This window comes from Apis mellifera, linkage group LG1 (genome assembly GCF_003254395.2).
Source record: "Apis mellifera strain DH4 linkage group LG1, Amel_HAv3.1, whole genome shotgun sequence".
Lineage (NCBI taxonomy): Eukaryota > Metazoa > Arthropoda > Insecta > Hymenoptera > Apidae > Apis > Apis mellifera.
The window spans coordinates 16,709,716-16,730,835 of NC_037638.1; the positions used below are offsets into that span (position 1 = coordinate 16,709,716).

Genomic DNA, 21,120 nt, shown 5'->3' on the forward strand with positions numbered 1-21,120 from the left:
ACTTCTACCGTCTCTTCCCCCCCTCCGTTTTCCTAACGACACTGCACTAACTCTTGACCAAACAAAAATGGACGGAGAGAGAAAAAGAAAAAAAAAAAGAGTGGATGAAACCAAATCGTTCTCCACGAGAAATTAATTTACGAGCGCGGCCAGTTCTGTTTTAAGCATAGAAGCTCGAAAGAAAGTCGGCGGAGAAACTCCTACTCGAGGTTGGCGGCTCTCTCTTTCTCTCTCTGACTGTTGGTGTCGAGAAGAAATACACCGACACGCTTTCGACGAATTTCAGTGACACGCACGGATAAAGAGATGCTCCCAAAAAGAGTCACTCTTATCATCGTGACACGGATGAGACACGTTCGCGTGATACTTTTTATTGGCCCGTGGTGGTAAGCCCTCGTCGACTCTCTCGGTTTTCTCGAGAGCGGCTCGAGCGGGCTCCAAGAGGAGAAACGAAAATAAAAGGAGGAAGAAAAAAAAAAGAGGAAGAGGAGGAAAGGATGGAAGAAAGAGAGGAGAGGAGAAAAAAGGGGAAAAAAGAAGGAGGGGGGGACCGCGCGCGGCCGTGCTTTTCAGCATGTGCCGAGAACGCGGACGAGTTTAAAGCACGAGGCGCCAGATATCCTCTAATTTGTCTTTCAACGGATCACCTCCGATGGCCGACCGGTATGACGATTTTCGTGCAGGGTATAAATTATAATATCCTTGCACGAGTTGGAGGTTATCAACTGGGCGGCCTTCGCTGTGCCGAGGAATCGAGAAATTAATTTTCATCGATGCCGATTGAAAGTATAAAATGTTAGATGTTATGGATGAATATAGTAATATAGTAATTGTACTAATGTAACTACTTTTATTTTCAGGTGATAATAAGATAGAAGGCCTATAAGAAAGAAGAGAAATATGTATATAATGTAAGAAATATATGTATATATATGTAATAGTAATTGTACTAAAAAAAATTTGTACTAACTACTTTTATTTTCAGGTGATAATAAGAAAGAAGGCCTATAAGAAAGAAGAGAAATATGCTTATCGATTAAGACATATCTAAAAAAGAGTTAAAAGTTAAAAGTGATGGTTAAATGTGATGTCTCTTGCATAGCATAATAATATAATAATTTAACATTTGTAGTAATTGTATAGTATATATATATTATAGTAATTGTAAAAATAACTACTTTTATTTTCAGGTGATAATAAGAAAGAAGGCCTATAAGAAAGAACAGAAATATGTTTATCGATTAAGACACATCTAAGAAAGAGTTAAAAGTTAAAAGTGATGGTTAAGTGCGATGTCTCTTGCATAGCATAGTAATATTATAATAATTTAACATTTGAAATTTTGTGAATTTCAAAATTAACTCGTCGAGAGGAAGCATCTGGCTAAGAATATAACTTTTAGCATCAACCAAGTCAAGTCCATATTCAGTCGGAATTAAAACACTCAACTGAATAATTTATTCCTTAATTTCAAAACCAAGCCAAGCTTACAAAAGTACCATAAAAATCGATGACGTATCTAGCGTTTCAAAGAAGAGAGTCCTTTGAATCAGCATCAAAGACACCGCCTCCGCACTTACTCTCTCCCTCTCCCCCCCTTCTTTTTTTTTCCTTTCCATACACGAACACAGCCGGTCCAAACGATTGCACATTAATTTAATCTACGAGTTTGGCATTGAAGTTCGAGTCAAATTGGACCCAGCCCAGAAATTATACCATGTAACACGCGTTAAATCACGTTTCGACGTTCCTTGGTTGTTAACATTCGAAATCTTACCGTCAATGATATCAGCAGAGAGAGCAGAACAGTTTGATCCATCTTGGAGAACATTCTTCTTCCGGTTCACGCTCCACGTATCATCTTCCACAAGCTTCTTCCCATTAATATTCTTCCAGATGAGATTCGAAGCGATTTCGAGAACAATTATTCGTCATCATTTTTCGAGCACGACAGTCGTTTTGCATCACACCACGATCCAGTTTTTAATTCCCTCGACTGTCATTGAAATCACGATGCCATATTTCACTCGTACACGCTCTTCTTCTTTTCTACTCGCACCATCGAATCACACCATTACGATATAATTTAATAAAACTTACGTTTCCTTTCTTGATCCTCCTTCAATCGTATCTTTGATTAAAATTAAATAACGAATGAAGGAAGATTTCAAAAAATGGATTTCAAATGCTTTTTCCCCCTTTTCTCTTGTCTAAAAGTTTAGTTTCGTTCTTCTAAAATTAAACGATAAATATTCTTCATTCGTAGAAATTTCGATTTATTCCTTATCTCTTAGATTTATCTCTCAATAAAATACCTACTCTATCTGACATTACAAATCTGACATTAATGAATTTAACCAAGAATCTCTATTCTTCCTTTCACACCTTCTATATTAGCTTCTCACGATATTCAGTTTCCCTGGCAATTTTCCACGCCAACTTTTCCACCGATTCACCGATACGCGGATATTATTTATTGTTTCTCGGGTTACTTCTTATCCAATGTAGGAATTTCCACGCAGATATCTAAATTGTGATCGCGTTAGTGTACACCGGGATAGAAGGATAATGGAGATAAAGAAATTATTTACGGAGTTCCACCAGGATCCAAGCAGGACAGGAGATATGGGGTGTTATAGTTTGAACTATAATTACAAGAGACTGATAAATCGATGACCTTTTCTGATTTTTCGTCGCTCCCGTTTCCATTCTCGTTTCACCAAATGCACTTTCCTCGAGCTTAGGACGTGATTATTCCTACCAATAAGAAGCCAATAAGAAATTGGCTAATGAAACTTGGTGTCGACAGGAATGATCGATAAGTTTGAAGTGAAATTACACAGTAGTATTATATCGAGCACGATTGGATTACACGATCGATTCGTTTCGATTTCGTAAGAGAATCGATTGAATTTCTTTATAACGAAACGAAGAAGAAGAAGAAGAAGAAGAAGAAGAAGTTGTTACGTGTTGTCGTATTAATAAAAATAATTGGACGTGTGACATGAACATGCTGGTTTGATGATAATTAAGTTGACACGTGCTAATGACGAATACGTGTAACACACAGACATAAAGCAATGTTTGGAGCGGTTTCATCGAGAAAGCGGAACGACAAAGTCTTGGAAATCGCCGACTATTTTTAGGATTGTTTTAAGAAAGGCGCCGTTTTCTGTACTGGTTGTAGAATGGAGCACACCTCGACGGAAAAAAATATATTCAACGTTTGAACAATATTTTAATGCCGGTTGAAGGTAGGTGGAGGATCGGCTGCTATTTTTAAGCCGCGTCCTCGATTTCCGGATGACGCGGTGCAGCGCACATTATCGGCAAATTGATGTTTCTCGTTTTGTTTCGAGACGATCGAAAACATTTTTCTTCTCTTTTTTTTTTGCGATATTAAGCAAGAAAATCTGAAACGAAGAATACAAGCCCGAAAACAAGAATACCCCCTTGCAATTAGAAAAGAATTTTCCCAAAATATGATCGACTAAATTATCTTCATTCTTTTTTGTTATAAGATTGATAAAAAAGAAGAATCGTCAAATCGATCATACGATACACAAAAAAAGCTCGAGTAGAAAAAAACTGCGCCATAAAATTCCAAGCATTCCATCCCTTCCAAAGAAAAAAACGATCGAACCGATTTCCCAAACACGCTTCTCTATCCCTCTTAAAAAAAAAAAAAAAAAAAAAAAGAAAGAAAGAAAGAAATCCAACGACACCGATTTTCGAGTGGCTCCGAAATCTCCTATTCACTCGCTATACCTCAATATCTTAAGTACACCATCCGCTACTCGAAAACTCGATTCCGTCCAATAAAACTTTTTATCGAGACCGACTCACGAGCACCGCCATCGACGCACACGCGTATCCTACAACACTCGCGCGACACTTGCACCGATAGGAAACAACACAGGCCCGTTCCGACGCGCGATCAAGATATTTTGCATCGTGAGAAACGAGTTATGATGCGACACGAAGGAAATTGGATATTAGAGGTGCCGTCGTTCACGTGTGTACGTATAAAGGCGCACATAATGCCTTCATGCTCCAGTTGTTAGTGAGCGTTAGACGGGAATCGATATTAGTCGTGCGTCGACCTGTCGAACGTAATCGTTTCTCCTACGTAGAATTATCTCTGCTGAAAGCGCGCCGGCGCTAGTCGGAAAAAAATATTTTTATCCCCCCCTCCTTCCCCTCCCTCTCCCTCTTCTCCTCCTCCTCCTCCTCCTCCTTGCATTCCATCCTTCCTTTCGTTCTCAATTATATGCGTATATAACGTAAGCGCGATATGAAAAGTTTCGACCCGCGACAAGCCGCCATTTTTATCGGCTGGCGCCAACCTCGATGGTTCCAGTAGATCGATCTCAATTACGTGTATCTCCCCCCCGGTTTACATTATCGCCATTTTTTGATCTATTGTTTATGGAGCCTTGTTTTTCGAGCTCGTGCCGCTGCTATATAGGGGTCGAGGGGATTAATTTATGGGCCCGGTATTCGGGGCCAAAGGGGATTAGTTTGTGTTTATTTTGCGGAATTGGAATAGCGCTGGGTGGCTGCAACACGTGGAATTTATGAAGCAAGAGGGAAATAAGAAGACGGAATTATTGGAACTGTAATTACGTACATTGGGTTATATATATATATATATATATATATATATATATATATATATATATACGTTGGATTGCTTATTTTTCTTTTTCTTTTTTTTTTCTTTTTTTCTTTCTTTCTATCGCGGCGATTCAATGAGAGAAAAATTGAATTCATTGAGTGAGAGATTGCGTGAATTACAATCTTAGGTATTTGTAGATCGTAAATACACCGTTTTAAAATCGGTTTGATAGAGAAGTTATGAGCTACTTGGTCTATAAATATGAGATTCTTTTTCGTAGAAGATAGAATATATTATTACGTTAGCTACTTATGTTACAAGTGGTTTTCATTTGTGTGTTGCTCTATCTTTTTTCTTTTCTTTTCTTTTTTTTCGTTGGCGAAATTAATTTATGTTCGCGTAACCGTGTTGGATTCAGTTGGCATCGTGGACGGAAACACGTGATGCAATAAAGTACAAGAAAAATCCGGAGAAAAATTGTATCCGTGCAAATTTATATAAATGGTAAAACATATTCCCGGGCCGATTACATATTTTATCCGATCTTTACGAGGAACATTAGCCAATTAGATATAGATTAAAATATTATTCGTGAGTGGAATATTCGCATTCAGAAGGAATGTTCATCGAGTTGGAAAACACGATTTGTTGAATTTGTTATTCAACAAATTATTTAGAGGTAATTAAATTATTATTAGCCGATTATTTATTAGTTTTAGGTGGCAACACGCGTGCATATTAATTGGAAGTTATTGCCGGTTGAATGTTGCAAGTTCTAAGTAGCGTTGTAAGTGCGCGATAAGTAATCGAGTTGCGGGTGAATATGAATTTATGGGTTATGTATATTCGGTAGTTGTCTGTATATGTCATTCGAACGAAATGGCGCCACGGAATATTTCGTTCATGGCGCAACATTTCAGAAAACGAGTCCGTCTATCGGTCAACGATGTCGTAACGCGGAGACAAAATATTAAATTGGGCAAGAAATTTTTGTATTTTCCGCTAACGATAAATTATTCGTCAATAATTATTTCCTTTTTGATCGTTTTAAGTTTCTCTACTTCGACGAGTGCTAATTTTAAAAATTATCAAGAAAGAGGAATCTTTTTTTATCGAAACGATAGTTTAAACGAATGGTAAATTTTTACGACACATTAATTCTTTCTGTCAAGAAAATTTCCATTCAATATTCCGAATATTAATTTTCTAAATTTATAAATAAAATTTTATCAATTAATAATTTCTTCGACAATTTTTCCAACACTTTATCTCTTAATAATGTTAATAATATATATTTTATAAGAAAGTAATTTATATAATATTATCGAATCCCAATCTACGTGTTAATTACATTGAAAAATGGCCTCGTCAAACGGCTTCCACTGTTCTTTGCTATGTCTATTTTTTTTCTTTTTTTTCACAACCGATATTTTACGAGACCACTGTTACTTTGTTACAATAAGGGAACACGGTTGTAAGAATACCACCATTCCGATGGATCTAAGTAAGTACTTGCGCAAGTGTCGGTATAACGCGAGCCATCGTTTATTTTTACGATTATCGATCCATCGGGATCGTGAACTATTAATAATACGCGTTTGTGAAATGACCGATCGGCAGAAACGATTTTCCAACAAACAAAACCGATGAGATAATCGTGCGTGTAACAGAAATTAGGTCTTCTTCGTGATATTTGATAGTTGGAGTTACGTTTTTACGTTTTCAAGATGATAGATGAATCGAGGATTTTGCAACAAACTATGGATTTTTGATTTAAGGGCACGTTGAAATATTTCTGTTTTGACCTATTTCTAATCTTACAGAAGTGGAAAAGGATTTATTATTATTATTTTTATATATATTTTTTAACACTTCGAATTAAATTTCTGGAAATTGAAAGTTAATAATTAACAAGTTATATAATAATAGATATTGACAGAATGATTTTGATAGAAAATACACGCAATTAAAATTCATGGTTTGCATTATGTACGGAAGTTTTGGATATCAAGGATGATACTTTTGATCGAGATGAAAATGGTTAAACAATATTAGTGATTACGTTTTCACGGGTTCTTCCGGTACGTGAGAACGAGATTCACGCGCGAAGAAGGAACACAAAGTCAAGGCCGCTTGCATTCGTCCACGAAAATAGCTTTGGAAGCCGTCAAAGGGATCGTAAATTTAGATTTGTGTGCAGACAAAGTGCTTTAAACTTGTGTTCCGCGTACGTTGTGATAGAAAAATAGTCTCGTGGTGTCGCGGCAGCGTGATGAGGGAAAAGAAGAGAGAGAGAGAAAAAAAAGAGAGAGATTATAACTGTCTGGGACGAGGTTTCACGTCATAGCTCGATTCGCAGAATTTTGCCACGATTTTCAGAAATATTTCGAATCTTTAATGGGCCATCGTCGACACGTTCTTTACGTATCTTAATCTTGCTCTTTCAATTTGTCAACGTGTTTCAACAAGATAAAATATCATCCTTGGGGCGAGGGAATACGTGTTAAATCCATGCTCGTCACGGGAATTCGATCACCTTTGAACTTTAAACAGTTGGAATTCGAACGACAAGTTGGCCGGCCGATGAGAAAAATCGTGTCGACCGTGTACCGACATTAGTATCTGGTACAATCCCGATGTAAAAAAAGATTCGAGACATGAGATCAATTTGTCATGGTGATAGTAAAATTCCAATTGAACAAGAACGAGAGAGGAGGAAAAGTTAAACAAGGTAAACCTTATCTTTTTTCGAAATATCGAAGCCTTCGTGTATATCCTAAATATTAATATATTATTTGTCATGTTTTATTTTCGAGAAAAAAATTTCACAAGAAAAAGATCCATATGTTTCGATCCACAAAATTAATTTGTTAATAACAAATATTGTTATATAATTATTTTCCTCATATATATGTATGTATATATGTATATTTAAATACGAACATGACATTTACTACATTCACGTTAAAAAGAAGAAAGAAAAGAAAAAAAAGAATGCACTTGTACTACATTTCATAGCAAACCTTTCTTACAACCTAATCAAGATCAAGATCACCTTTAGAACAACTTTATTAAATGCCCATTATATATATAAAATTCTCCATGGAACAATTAAATCAATAAACTATATTCAAGAAATTATTCACTGAATTAACACAAATAAGTATCACCTACGAAGAGATTAGAACAAAATTACTTGTCGTCACAACGTTTACGTGCGACGTAAAGATCGAGCATATTTTTATTCCTGACTCGATTGTGTTTACGTTTCCGTACCAAAACTCTCTCGAATCTCGTCTCCGCCGATCGATTCACGATTAATCCGAGTCCACGATATTTCCAATCGATAGATTCACGATGCGATTCACTTGTCGGCCGTTGAGATCTTTGAGATCAAATGAGAAGCCGCAGCGACGGTAGCGTGATGCATGTTACAGAATACCGAGAAGCGAGTTCCTCTGTCGTGCTTTACAGAGGTGTCGTGCCGAACTGACGGCTCCCGTCGGTGGAGGATCGACTTTATACAGCGGTGTGTCTCGCGCTGCTCTATGAACGCAGCTTTAGGGGACTCCACCTTTGTCTGTCACCTGACCACGCCACGCTTCCGATCTCATCTCTTTCCCATCCCTTCCTTCCGTTTCACCTCTGTTCACCACTTTTTTCCCCTCCCCATCATCCCCTTTCTCCATTTTTCTTTTATTCTTTTTTTCTTCTTTTTTTTTCTTTTTTTTTTTTTCACTCGATCGAGAGACGAAATGGCCGCGGATCGAGGAAGGAAATCGGTGAATTATTAAGCGGAATGGAATTTTCAGAGCTTGACTCATGGAAGTTTTTAAAAGCGCGTATAACAGCAATTGAGAACGGATGCTTTTAGCCTCGACTATTTCCTAGTGTTTTTTTTATTTCGGTGACTACGTATTATTTTTTTTTTAGATTCTTTTTTTTTTTTTTTTTTTTTTAGATTTAATGAAGCTCGGCTAGCGTATATAATAGAAAAGTGAGGAGGACTCGAGAGATCTATAACTTTTTTAACATCGATAAAAAGTTATATCTGCTATAATATTCGGAAAATAATTTTAAAAATGCAAAGATTCGAAGAGGTTCAATTTTTCTTTATAATTTGTCAATATATATATTTCAGGATAACAACAGTGAAGAAATTCACGAGAAGACGTAAGTTTTTTAGTAACAAGAGTTTAAAAAAAGTTTAAGTGGAGGATTCAAAGATTAACCCTAAAATAACTCGTTCTTCTGACAAAATGCAAGAAAGGAACAAAAAGTCTTGTCTCTTTCGCGTGTACTTCTTCTCGATAATGGATTTTTAACACTGGCAACGAACTCGATGCATCTGGTCCGGAGTAAAAGTAGCAAAGAATTAAGTGGTTCTTATAATGGTTGTTTATCGCGAAAGGAGCTTACGTGAACGTATAGTCGGTTTAACAGGCTTGTTTGTACCGTTGTGTCGTGATCGGTTTTTTTTTCTTTTTTTTTTTTTTTTTGTAAACTCTTCCGACTAGGTAACAAGAGATTTAACTAATTTTAGTCCCATAATCCACACGAAACGTGCATCGTTCGAAACGAAATACCGAGAGATCCTCCCACATTATCGGCATTTCTCTCATCCTTGAACTATTGCTTTATATTTCGCAAAATATGTTTTATTAAATCATTTAATGATCGAAACATCAAAAATGAATTAATTATAATTTTACGAAGGAAAAAACTTTGTTTAAATCGCGTTCTAAGAAAACGCAAAATAAATTTATCTATTCTCTAAAAAATATTGCAAAGCAAAATTCTCTTTTGTCGAGGCGAAATAAACTTTTCCTAAATTTTTAAATAAACTAAAAATTTGAGTAAACTTCGTAAAAATATTATTTTTCGAATATTTCTTTTTTTTTCTTTTTAAATTAAAATAACAAACCTTTGGAAAACCAAAAGTTACAGATAATAATTTACATTCAAAGCTCCATTAATTTCCACGATTCCCTTTTCATTCACCGCGCACAATCACCGCCTCATTCCCCGTTTACATTTCTAAAAATATTCAAAAAAAGAAAATATAATAAAATCTTTATCCACCGTAAATTTATCCCATCTCGGAACACAGCAGATATTATCTCGAGTTTAATACACTGTTATATACGTTTCTTTTCCTGCATCATCCGTTCCGGAGCGGCGTTGAAAATCGATCCTATAAATATCGTTGAATAATATCGAAAACCGATGTCACCGCTTCTACCAGGAGTTCTAATACCGACGAGGTATCGAGCGAAAACAGAGAAGCGAGGAGATTCGACGAACGTGGTTTAGTCTTTCCCTCGTCTCTCGGGAAGGAAAAAGGGAGCAGAGCGAGCAACCGGTCGTAAGAAAAGATCGCTGATGATACGAAACGTGGATATAACGCGTAATCGTAGTTATGGACGCATCCTGAATAACGTTAAATATTTATACATTATCAACTGCATCGATATCAATACTGGAACCGGTGTTTCTCTCGATCTCTCGCCTATGGCGTATCGATCGATTCGATGATTTGCTCTCTTGCTCGCTCCCAGATATTCTCTTCTCGATTATAAATGATTTGTCGACAATCATTTTGAAATTCTATTAATTAATTTTAATTTCAGTTTCATCTCTATTTTTCTTTTCATTTACTGAATTTATTTTTCTTTTCCTCTCCCTTCCTTTTTAATTAAAAGAGCTTCAGATTATTGTGACCAATCCAAATTTGTTTGCTTTCACTTTTATTTTGGACGAAATTTGAATTGTTTTTCTTTAATGTTATAAAAAATATTTTTTCCCTTAATTTTTTTTTTCTTTTTATCAACGAATATCCTGATCAAAGACAATATTCGCCACGCGAACGATACTTTTCACGGACACGTCGTGCACGTAACACGATATTAATCTCTTTCAGAAATACGATACTAATATTTCACACTACTTAAACTCACATATTCACATTAGAATCCCATCTTCCCACATTGTATTACTTTCCATCTAATATATTTAATAACGTTATATTATGGTAATAATCTTTCCAAATCGTTTATTACATAATCCGTGAGTAAAATTCACACTTTTTACGTCACAAATGTATTTTTTTCAGATTAACGCAACAATATCTGTCTAGCTCGTGATATCCAGACCTCAAATATTCCGCTTCTTTTCGATTATTTATCGCCTAATCGAGCACACTATACTGAAATATATCACCACGAGTGTTTGTACCGTTTGTGTTTCGAGTGGAGGCCATCGATTTATTATCCTCGTACAATGTTTCCGTTGAGCGTTTTATATCAGCCTTACCAAGATGTGCCATATCGATCGACCACTACCAGAACAATCTATAAAGAGATCACCGATAAAGTCAAACACCCCATAAAATTCATAAACACCCCTTTCTCGAATCGAATTAATCAAGCCAATTTAAATTCATTAACCTACGAACCACTTCGATAAAATCAAACGATCCTCCTTTCTCCCCGCGAATTAATCAACTTCGACTTTTTTCGAATTAGTTTAAAAATCTCTCAACTTCAAATTCACTCCGTCCATGTATGCCTTTTCGAATGAAACGAGCATAATAATCAAAGATCGATATCGTTGTCCCAATTACTCTCTAATCTCCGACAAAATTACAATCCATGGATCAAATAGAAACTCTTTATTACATACCTGTTCCAGTTCCTCGGATGGATAATCGGTAATCAGTGTAGCATCAATCGATCCAACTTCGATGCTCCAATTTCGAGGAAATTCGAAATCCACGCGATCGGATCCCCTCCTATTCCTCCTCCTCCTCCTCCTCCTCCTCAGGTGTTCCAGTGTGTGTTCCCGCAGTGGATGGGATCGGTTCCACGCGTGATCGAGGAAGAGGGATCGGTAATTAGCGATTTCTCAGCGGTGCCGATCTAATTTTCCACCGAGCAAATTATCGAGTGGCGCGTAGATAGAATTAGCCGCGTCGGTCTGGCTGATATCGCTAAATTGCTGCATTCCTACGAGACGTCCGGAGTGCATCTCCCTCGTTATATCATCATCGTTCATCAGCCTCTGGTCTACGCGTCGTATATAAATATATCGCGTTTGGATCATCCTCTTGATCCACCGGGGACGTAGACGTATTTCCGATCGAGTTGCTCGCGAATTTTCCTCGATCAACAATGGCGTCGATCCTCTGAGTTTATTCTCTTTATTAAGAAAGAATAGGGAGGAGGGAGAGAAAGGGAGAGGAAAGGAACGTTGAACACGGGAGGAGGAAAATGATGAAAACGAAGAGCGAAAGGGAAGCGTAAGAAGCAAGAAGAAAAAGGAATACTGAAGGATAGCAACAACATTAGAGCAACGAGGCAAAAAAAGATATGGGTATATATATATATATAGGTGTTGTGAATGATGATCAGAAACAAATTTAACTGGCTGAAAGCCAACAGGAATGAAAGGTTGGCAAGAAACGAATCTAAGAAAATTAAACGAATACCTGTTGCAATAAGGGAATCAAGACGAGGTGAAAATCAGATTCGCGTTGATGACATTCGCGATTAACTCGCGCGGCAAATCATATATCAAAATGAAATGTTTATCATTGTTAAAGTATCTTATAATAAAGCTTGTTCCCTTATCGATAAAATCTTGGTCCGGTATTAAGCGCATAAATCAATAACGATCGTTAGTGAAGATAAGCGAAATGGATGTTAGGGTTATTTATGAAAATTATCGTGGACATTTTCTTCTGGACCGATTCCACGCTTTGACGAATCACGAAACCGAAGGCGCGGTATTACTTGCAATATTACTTCAAATGTTACAATCGTATCAAATATTCATTCGAATTGAATGATGGTACTTAAGAAATCGAGTTTTTGATACTTGCATGTTTCATGCTTTCTATGAATATTCATAAAATATTGTAAACCGTTTATTTGTTTTCTCTGTTTAGAATCGAATATGTACATTTATATTAATATGTACTTTGTTTAATTAACCTTTGCTTCTCGTTTGCTTATTGAGATATTTTAATGGATTGTTAAAAGAATCTGTTTTTGAGTAAGCAATGAAATTTTATATTCAAATATAAAAATAATATAAAACTGCATTTTACAGTCACGAACGTTCGCGAAATATTTTTTCTTCGCATCCAACGAAAATAGAAAATTATTCGTATATATATATATTATTTTATATATATAAATTAAAAATTTTATTGAATAAATTTGCGATAAAATCGATGAAAATTATCTATATTATAATTCTAATTAAAAATGAATTTTATTATTTATTTATTTATCGGTTTTCTACAGCGATATTTTTACATCGAACCTTTTCCTTCTTCCGAAATAATCTTCCAAGACTTTTATTAAACCAATTGGATACAATTATGGCATGGTGAACCAACGGCTACCTGCTTTTTTATCATCTCTACTGGCAGTGTCGTTGACTCGATGACACGACCCATTGGTATCATTAACGTTGCATCATAATTGTTCCACTGAAGCGAGAACGATCGATTGATTTACACGTTGAATAACGAGCGAAACAAGAGCAAGCAGTGCTCCGTGTCGAGATCGCGTCCATTTTACCGTGTCTAAAATGTCGAATAGTCATTTGGAATACGTGCGTAATAATTTAAAACACGTCAATATTACATTAACCAATACTCGAAGGGATCTCTGATTCGAAGCCGCTCCCTCGAAAGCAAAATTTTAAATTACGCGATATTAAATACGTAAATATTATTACAATTATGTTTCTTTCGCTAATAAATTTTTAATCAATAAACTCGATTCTATAGCAATGATAATTATCCGCTAATATTTATAGCTAATAAATTGAATAATTAATTTTCAACTATTTGTTATAGAAATTCTTCCCTTCTACGTGGTTGTAGTATAGCTGTCCACCAATCACTCGTCACCTTATTTTTCCGTAATTTATTAAGTTATAAATTGTAATGCCTAGACTTTCATTAATAGGATAAACTTGTTCCGTTTAATTCTCATTTAAACGAGACATTTCTCGACGAAAGAAAATCTTCTTCATCGATTTTCGTTTCTTATCCTTCACTGTCGCATTACAATGATTATGCATTTGTTCCTCCATCACGACCGATCACTAGAGCCGCTCTATCTCGAGGAATCTTGAATCCTCGCGTTTTAATCGCGGCTATCGTTTACCGTTTAGGTGTATCTCGAAGCCGAGGAAAGTCATTTTCTACCTTGGTATTACTAATTCAAGCTTGTTCGAATGAACCCCGGTGCATCGAGCTAAGTTAACTCATATCGAGCGTACGTATCATTCAGAAGCCAAGATTGCAGTAATTGCTCGCAATTTACCTTGCAAATCGCAATAAATAGTTTCTTTGTACGCGAGCCCGTGCAACTTTTATCTGCGTAACGCGTTTAGAAATATCTTGACGCGATGCAGCATCGCGGTTGCTCCAATTTTTCCAAGATTCGCTGACCGTTATTTATTAAGGCATGGAAATAAACGGGCAATTCATAACGCGTTAATAACATCCCGGGCATAATTCATCGCTAAAATCCGCTCTACGAACAGCTCAATCGCTGCTAGCGAGGTTTAATATTAGGCGATGACCTAAAACATCTAAGGTATTCTCAATGCGACACGGTCCGGCTACGAGGAACGAGCTTCATGCAATACAATTTTTGAGCTTGGACGTTAGGATGGAATGAAGACATTAAAATTGTGTCTAAACATTCTGCCATAGTTTTAACGAGGAGAAATCTCTATCTTTAAATCTTTTAACATTTGTTTTTTTATCTTCTAGATTAAAAAATATTAGAAGCAGAAGTTAGATTTTTTGTCTAATCTTTTTCTTTTTCTATTAATTAAATGTAGATATTCGAGATAATGAAAGTAATAATATTAATTTTAAAAGTATTTGCTTGTGGTATTTCGAAGAATTTGTTAATCAAATTAGGATTATCGATAATCAAATTTCACTATAATAAAACGCAATATTTATATAGTACAATACATTATTATTAAACATGTTGCGATATAAAATAACAATTATTATGAAAAATTTGATGAGTGTAGAATGATAAATAAAATTATAATGCACTTCTGTATGTAAATATGTTTAGTATATTTTAAGAAAAATTTTAAAAATGTTTAAATGCTACCTTGGAACATCTTGGTAGTATAGTGGTATCAGTAAGGTTATGGTTTGAGATAAATACTATCATTAAATCATTTTCAGTGTTCTATTTTCGTTGTTATTTGAAATAAAATAGAATAATTATCTATTTTAAGTAACTAAACCGCTCATTATCTCGTCAGTTGAATTTTTAATGAGTAATTACGGTTTAACTCTTCTTTTTCACGTTTGAAACATTGTATTCAGAATATTCTCTAAATTCATAATATTAGAAATTCAATTACAAGCATTTTACTAGATGATTACCTGTAATGTGAGAACGATTTAACTACGTAAATAAAATATTTGGATAATCACGTATCCAATTATTAATCTTTTGTTATTATACGATATTTTAGATAAACAAACTTTACTTTTAAATATATCGCTATAAACTATATACTTTTCACGATGCAAAGTATCGTTCGAAACAATCTTTGAAAATATAGAGTCTAAGAAATCTCCATTAAGGAATCCATCAAAATTCATCCTCGTTTATTTCCCGGAAATTTAATAATTATTATATACGTATTATAGATTTTATTACAAAATTCTCCTCACTTTCTTCAGAGTTTTATTAATACATTCCCATTCTAAAAATTCTCAAATCAATTAAAAGAATTGAAAAGTCTTGAATAAAATTCTGAGGATAAATTAATTATTAATATCACGTGAATTAAAAGGATTCTGAGAATACCTTTTACGTTTTCAATTTTTCCATCGAAAGATCGTTCAACCGGAAAATCAAGACACGTTGTTCGTTTCTCTCAAGTGAAGAAAAAATCGATCCAGACTGATAGGATTGCGTCACATCGTCGATCGATCGTATGAAAATTCCTGGAGGCGTTTTCACATGCGAAAACCGCATTTTAGCGAAATACACGAATACCCTGGCGTCGAACGTCGGGCGTGTGCCACTTTTGTGACGTCGAGAGCGCCATTTAGCGTCATTAATAGAGTTGCATCAGCGTCGAGTGCACGTCGTGATACATCGATAGGAGTGGTTCGGCAAATAGATCGGGGCTGAAGATACGTATATGTACGCAAGGGAGAGAGAAAGGAGCACACCCATCTAAGCTTCGACATTTCTGAACACAACCGTGACTACAGAATGATCCATGCGAGTGATTTTCGTTTTCTAATTTTTTTGATATTTCTGATATATACTTTTCGTAATACAATATTTATCAATTTATTAATAATTATTTATTTTTATTTATCATCAGTATAATTCAATACTTGTTGTGAATTAAATTAAATGGTTTATTGTTTCCAGTTTTTAATATTTTGTGCCACACCTCGATACCTTAAAGATTTTTGTTCACGTGAGAAATATATAAAGAGATTTAGTATTCAATTTTTAACAAAATTTAATTTTTAATTGTTCTTCAAAATATTCAAGTTGTCTTTTTATAGGCCTGCATCCATATTGGGAAACTAGCTTAGGGAATAGTTTTTATAAATATTTTTAGTATTAAAACAAATTACTAATAAAATAAATATTATCACATCTGTTATGCACAATTTTAATTATTAAAATCAAAATTTATCTATTTTATATTGCTAAGGCATTTATTATAATGTTACCTCTCGATTATATATCTCATTAATTGATACTTGCTGTCCGATATATTGTAATATATTGTACCAGACTTTCGTATTAAAATTTGTCACACGCGTAATGCAATTAAGAATCAAATTTCGCAAGTCTAAATTTTATATCGAATGGAAAACTACGAAAAAAATATAACATATATTGCTGTTTAAATTGTACATAAATTATACGCTTGATAAATTATATCGTTGCCCATGCACTAAGAATTTCAAATGGACCAAAGTAGAATCGAATACTTTAAAAACCACGTCAAAACATTTCCAAGAATTCTAAATCAATCGTACTTGACACTAATCCAGATTATTCCAGATTAATAAATCGATCGATAATATTACTTTATTCCAGTTTCTTGCTTTCAAGAGTATATTAAAATATATCAAATTTTTCTGAAATTGAAAAAAGAATAAAAAAGAATAAAATATTTTTAAAAGAAAAAGATAATATCAAAAAATATATTATATCAAATATTAGATATTTAAAAAATTGTCCTCCTTTTCTCTAAATTACAATTAAAGCTTATAATTAAATCGTCTCATAAAAGATATTTTATTCATTAAAAACAAAATCATTCATTTTCCATATTCCTTGAAAACACTTTCAATTTCATCTGAAATACCTTTTCTTCCTAAATATAAATTTTCTAATCGAATGAATGATTCCAGGAATCGTGGCGCCCAAAAATCGTTTGTCGATCCACCAATTACCATCACACGAATCTATCTCCACGGAGGGAAAACGACGAGAGTAAGAAAATGAAGGAACGATCGGCGTATAAATCGTTCTTCTAGTTACGACAGTGAAAAAGGAGAGAGAAAGAGAGAGAGAGAGAAAGAGAGAAAAAAAGAAAAAAAAAGAAAAAGGAACGGAACGTTAAGTAAAAACGAAAGTGCGCGGTGAAAGCAAACTCGTAGGATCATGTAAAGTACTTACACGACCGATAATTACCGCGTCGAGTTTTAAAACGTTGATAGAGGAAAAAATTAAATATCAGAATATGGTAAAAATTAAAGGTCGTGTAGTAATATTCCCGTGTAATTTAGACTAGTACGCGATTCTTTGTTTATTAACAGCTCGTGTACGTGCCTTATTGTATTATTACGGCTTATTGTATAATACGCCTAGACACTTAAGAAACAATTGTCTCTAAGGCAACTGAATGGTCGGTCGATCGTGTTTGTTGTAGCTGTTATTATCGCAATATAATTAATTTTGATGTATAATGAACAAATGATGGAAAATAAGTGTAAATGATAGAAAATATGATAATTGTTTAAGTAGGAAGTTTTTAAAAAGTGAAAGAAGTCTTCTTTGATGAGAAAATTAAGAAGATAAAATTCTGTTGCAGCAATTCGATAAAAGAAATGTTATTAATCGAATATGTATTATACGATGTGTAATATAATAGAATAGAAAAAAAAAAATAATAGAGGAATATTTGTAATTTAAATTATATACGAATACGTTAAACGTACTTCATAATAAGTATATCGATATAAAAGGTAAGCTTGAATGCGTAATGTTTATTTTAAAATTAAGAGACGTAGTAAAGTTACAAACGATTGCTTGTTTTTCTTTCAGTTGATCGATGGGAAACGTCGAAATATTTCTATTTCGCAGTTATTTCATTCCAAAACATTGAAATTTAAATACGTGACCGATAAAGGATCGATCCTTGAATTTCGATCAGCAAACGCCAATTTCTACATAAAGTTTTCTTACTTTTCAACTTCGTTCAACTATTTGTCTTCATTTATATTGTACTGCTCATTGATCTTGGCAGAATAAGGTCTCCTTTAGTATAAATTCCACCAACTCGATAGTACAAAAGGCGCTTTAAATGGAACATTGATTAATCTTATTAGGCAAGTATAAGCAGATCTGAGGAAATCTATGTGAAGTAAACTTGTGTGAAAGGGGGAAAGAGATTTAATTGCAAACAAAAAAAAAATATCTCAACATTCTTGGTTTCAATTTAACAAATACCTATGTCGAGCCATAATTTCTTTATCATCGGCGTGCACAATTAAGGAAAGTATTTCAATCACAATGAATCTATCGGAAGATCATTGAAGCTCGTTTCGAGAAATTACTGCCCACGATTATTTCACGTGGAACAACCGATAAAATTTAATGCGACGCTGGGTCTCTTCCACGATCCTTTGAACACGGCTGCGTAACCTGTTCTGAAATCATTAGATTCAATCTAGACACATGGTGATTCCACCGGTAAAACGGAAGATATCGATTCTCGATGGAAGCTTAAGCATCCTGCTTACCATAGTTTCAACGCATTCCTCCACATGGTTCCGTAATTATAAGGTAAAATCAATTAATGATGAAATTGTTCATCGTTTATGATGAATTGTTATCTATTCCCCATATACGTAATCCGAATAAATTTTCGAAAAAAGAATCGTAAAAGATTTCGAGTTTCTTATCGAAAATCATATCCGCAGAACTTAGAGAAACGGGGACATAAAATATTATATCCGTAATTACAACGTGTCTCAATTTTAATCTCCAATATCCAATATCCACCTTCTAATCTCTCTATTACTAATTTTTGTATCTGGTTCAGCTTTTACCACGAATTCGTATTCTAACTGACAGATATACTTTTTTCACTGTACAGACATCATCGATCGACCGTGTCCGTTTTCCATAATTGTTTTAATTTATCGCCAGATTTGACGTTATCGAAGCGTGGCTTATGGAACGAGTCACCAGTAACCAGAGGAATTAAATGATCATAATCCTCGTTCGAGGGAAAATCAATTCACCGTACGCTTGATCTAGTCCCTGGTTAGAGTTCGTATCAAACGAATATACGACTTCCTCTTCGAGAAAAGTCGCCTCGAACTCGCCTCTCTACGTAGAAGAACACATAGAGAATCTGTATCTGTTTCGTACGATGCACAAGAGTGATTATTCCCCTACGGCATCAAGTTTTGCAAGAATTTGTAATCTCGTACATTGTATCTCGAGAAGCGATATATAGTTCGGGGTTTATTGCATTCGGTAAACAGACGGAATATGAATGTATCTTGATCTTTCTCTCTCTCTCTATCTCTCTTTTTACCGGACGTCGAATTTGCAAATTATAAAGGTCGATAAGGCACCGCGGGGAAATACAACGTGCTCTGATTGTATTCAAAATCGCATTGTGCTTCGCGAAGATTAATGTTATCGATATAGTTTATGGATATCTGTTATATATACGGTTATATACGTGTATAGATAGGAATTTCTTACATTGGCTCCGGAAAGGTACAGCAGATACATCTTCTTACCTTGGGAGGGAGATGCATGTTTGTGTGCTAAATAGGGCTACGTTTATCTGTTAGAGCACGGAGTGGAATGGAATTTGCTTCGACGTTTCTAACCCTTTGCGTATTAAAATACGAGCCATTGTGGAAAATGTATATATTATTATTCCTTTTGTATAGATTAAATGTTACATCATTCATATATCATTCATCTATCTTTCATCGATTGAAACGGTCATAAATCTAATACGATAACAGCTTTTATTGGGCATAAAATTTTTGGAGATTGGATTTATGTTTATTTAAAAATTGGATGGATACGTTACAAGTGGATATATGAGTGTATTATACAAATTATTGTGTAACCACTTGACTATTTGTCATCGATACTACAAGAAGTCTTATATAATCCAAGACTTTGTAGCTTTTTGTTTTATGAACGAAGAATGGTTAATTACACGACGATAATTTCGATCGCATTATAAATATATCTACGCATTGTCATCGATAACTTTTATGTGATAATAAGTTTGCGGTACGCCAATGTGGCAATACATTGAATAACATCCTTGAACATTTGATCATTTTACTTTGAACGAGCCGCGTGTTTATTCGCTTGCCTGTACTACTTGGATATTTCCATAGTTGCATTAGTCATCGAACCGTAGATAATTTGAATTTATAAGATCACGAGAAATTCTATTCTCTGAACCTCTGAATAGATTCCTATCGGGCACTGCGGGAAATCAGGATTAATACAATGTTCCCTTACGTCCTTTTTTTACCATTCGATCTTACGTACTGTTTAGAATGATTGTATTATGGAGGAATAATAAATGGCGTGACTTTCGAGGTTATATTTTTGTATTTCTCTGAAACGTCACGTTAAATATTTTATTTCCTTTCGTGGAATATTAATCTCTTCGCTTTATCGTGAAAGAATTCATAAAATTGTAATTTATTATGATATATCGAGCAATGGTCCTCTAGGAATAAATTGTGTGTCAATCAAAAATTTTCAATATTCGAATCCGAATCACAGCATTCCTTTACTATCGATCGTCGATTAGAAATTTATTTCCAGTGTGTCAAAATGAATTAAGTAATGTCGAAAGAGGTATGTCGCGCCAATGAAACTTTTATTAGTGTAATTTATTTTCTTGGCTCCACGACACCGAATATAAAAGTATAGTAATGCTTTTTCGAATGACCACCCACGGTGTGAACGTTAAATATTCTCACTGATTAAAAAAACAAGTTAGAAACAGCGATTTAATCGAGTTAACATATGTCAGAGATAATTCGAAATTATGAATCATGTTCTTTTTCGTTCAAAATTTTTCTCATAAATGGTAGCTATACCATTTGATGTTTGTACAATTTTAAAAATGAAAAGTAAATGAAATAAACCTTTATTTAGATATTTTTTTTTCTCTTTTATTAAAATTTATTTACA

The 21,120-nt window shown here is 34.5% G+C and overlaps 1 protein-coding gene and 1 long non-coding RNA gene across 11 annotated transcripts in view; one reads left to right on the plus strand and one right to left on the minus strand.

The window, feature by feature from the left end:
- The window catches only part of LOC409970 (thrombospondin type-1 domain-containing protein 4), a 26,526-nt gene extending 18,403 nt beyond the window's left edge, over positions 1-8,123 (minus strand). Inside the window, exons 1-2 of one of the 9 annotated variants that reach the window (XM_006571006.3) lie at positions 7,895-8,123; positions 1,778-2,049 (exon numbers count right to left, since the gene is read on the minus strand). In XM_006571006.3, coding sequence (XP_006571069.1) covers positions 1,778-1,831 — 54 coding nt within the window. In that variant the 5' untranslated portion in view covers positions 1,832-2,049; positions 7,895-8,123. Of the gene's footprint in view, positions 1-1,777; positions 2,132-2,319; positions 2,493-3,768; positions 3,905-7,673; positions 7,694-7,788 lie in introns of those variants that run through there. The other 8 variants (XM_016913703.2, XM_006571009.3, XM_006571005.3 and 5 more) reach the window with 8 other exon arrangements.
- On the plus strand, positions 5,970-20,955 carry LOC724374. 2 transcript variants are annotated; one of them, XR_003304447.1, is made up of 4 exons: positions 5,970-7,349; positions 10,731-11,989; positions 17,061-17,897; positions 17,977-20,955. It is a non-coding gene; the product is annotated as an uncharacterized LOC724374 (long non-coding RNA). The 2 variants fall into 2 exon arrangements; XR_001704046.2 differs by lacking the exons at positions 5,970-7,349; positions 10,731-11,989 and adding an exon at positions 15,487-15,907.
- The last annotated feature ends 165 nt before the right edge of the window (positions 20,956-21,120 follow it).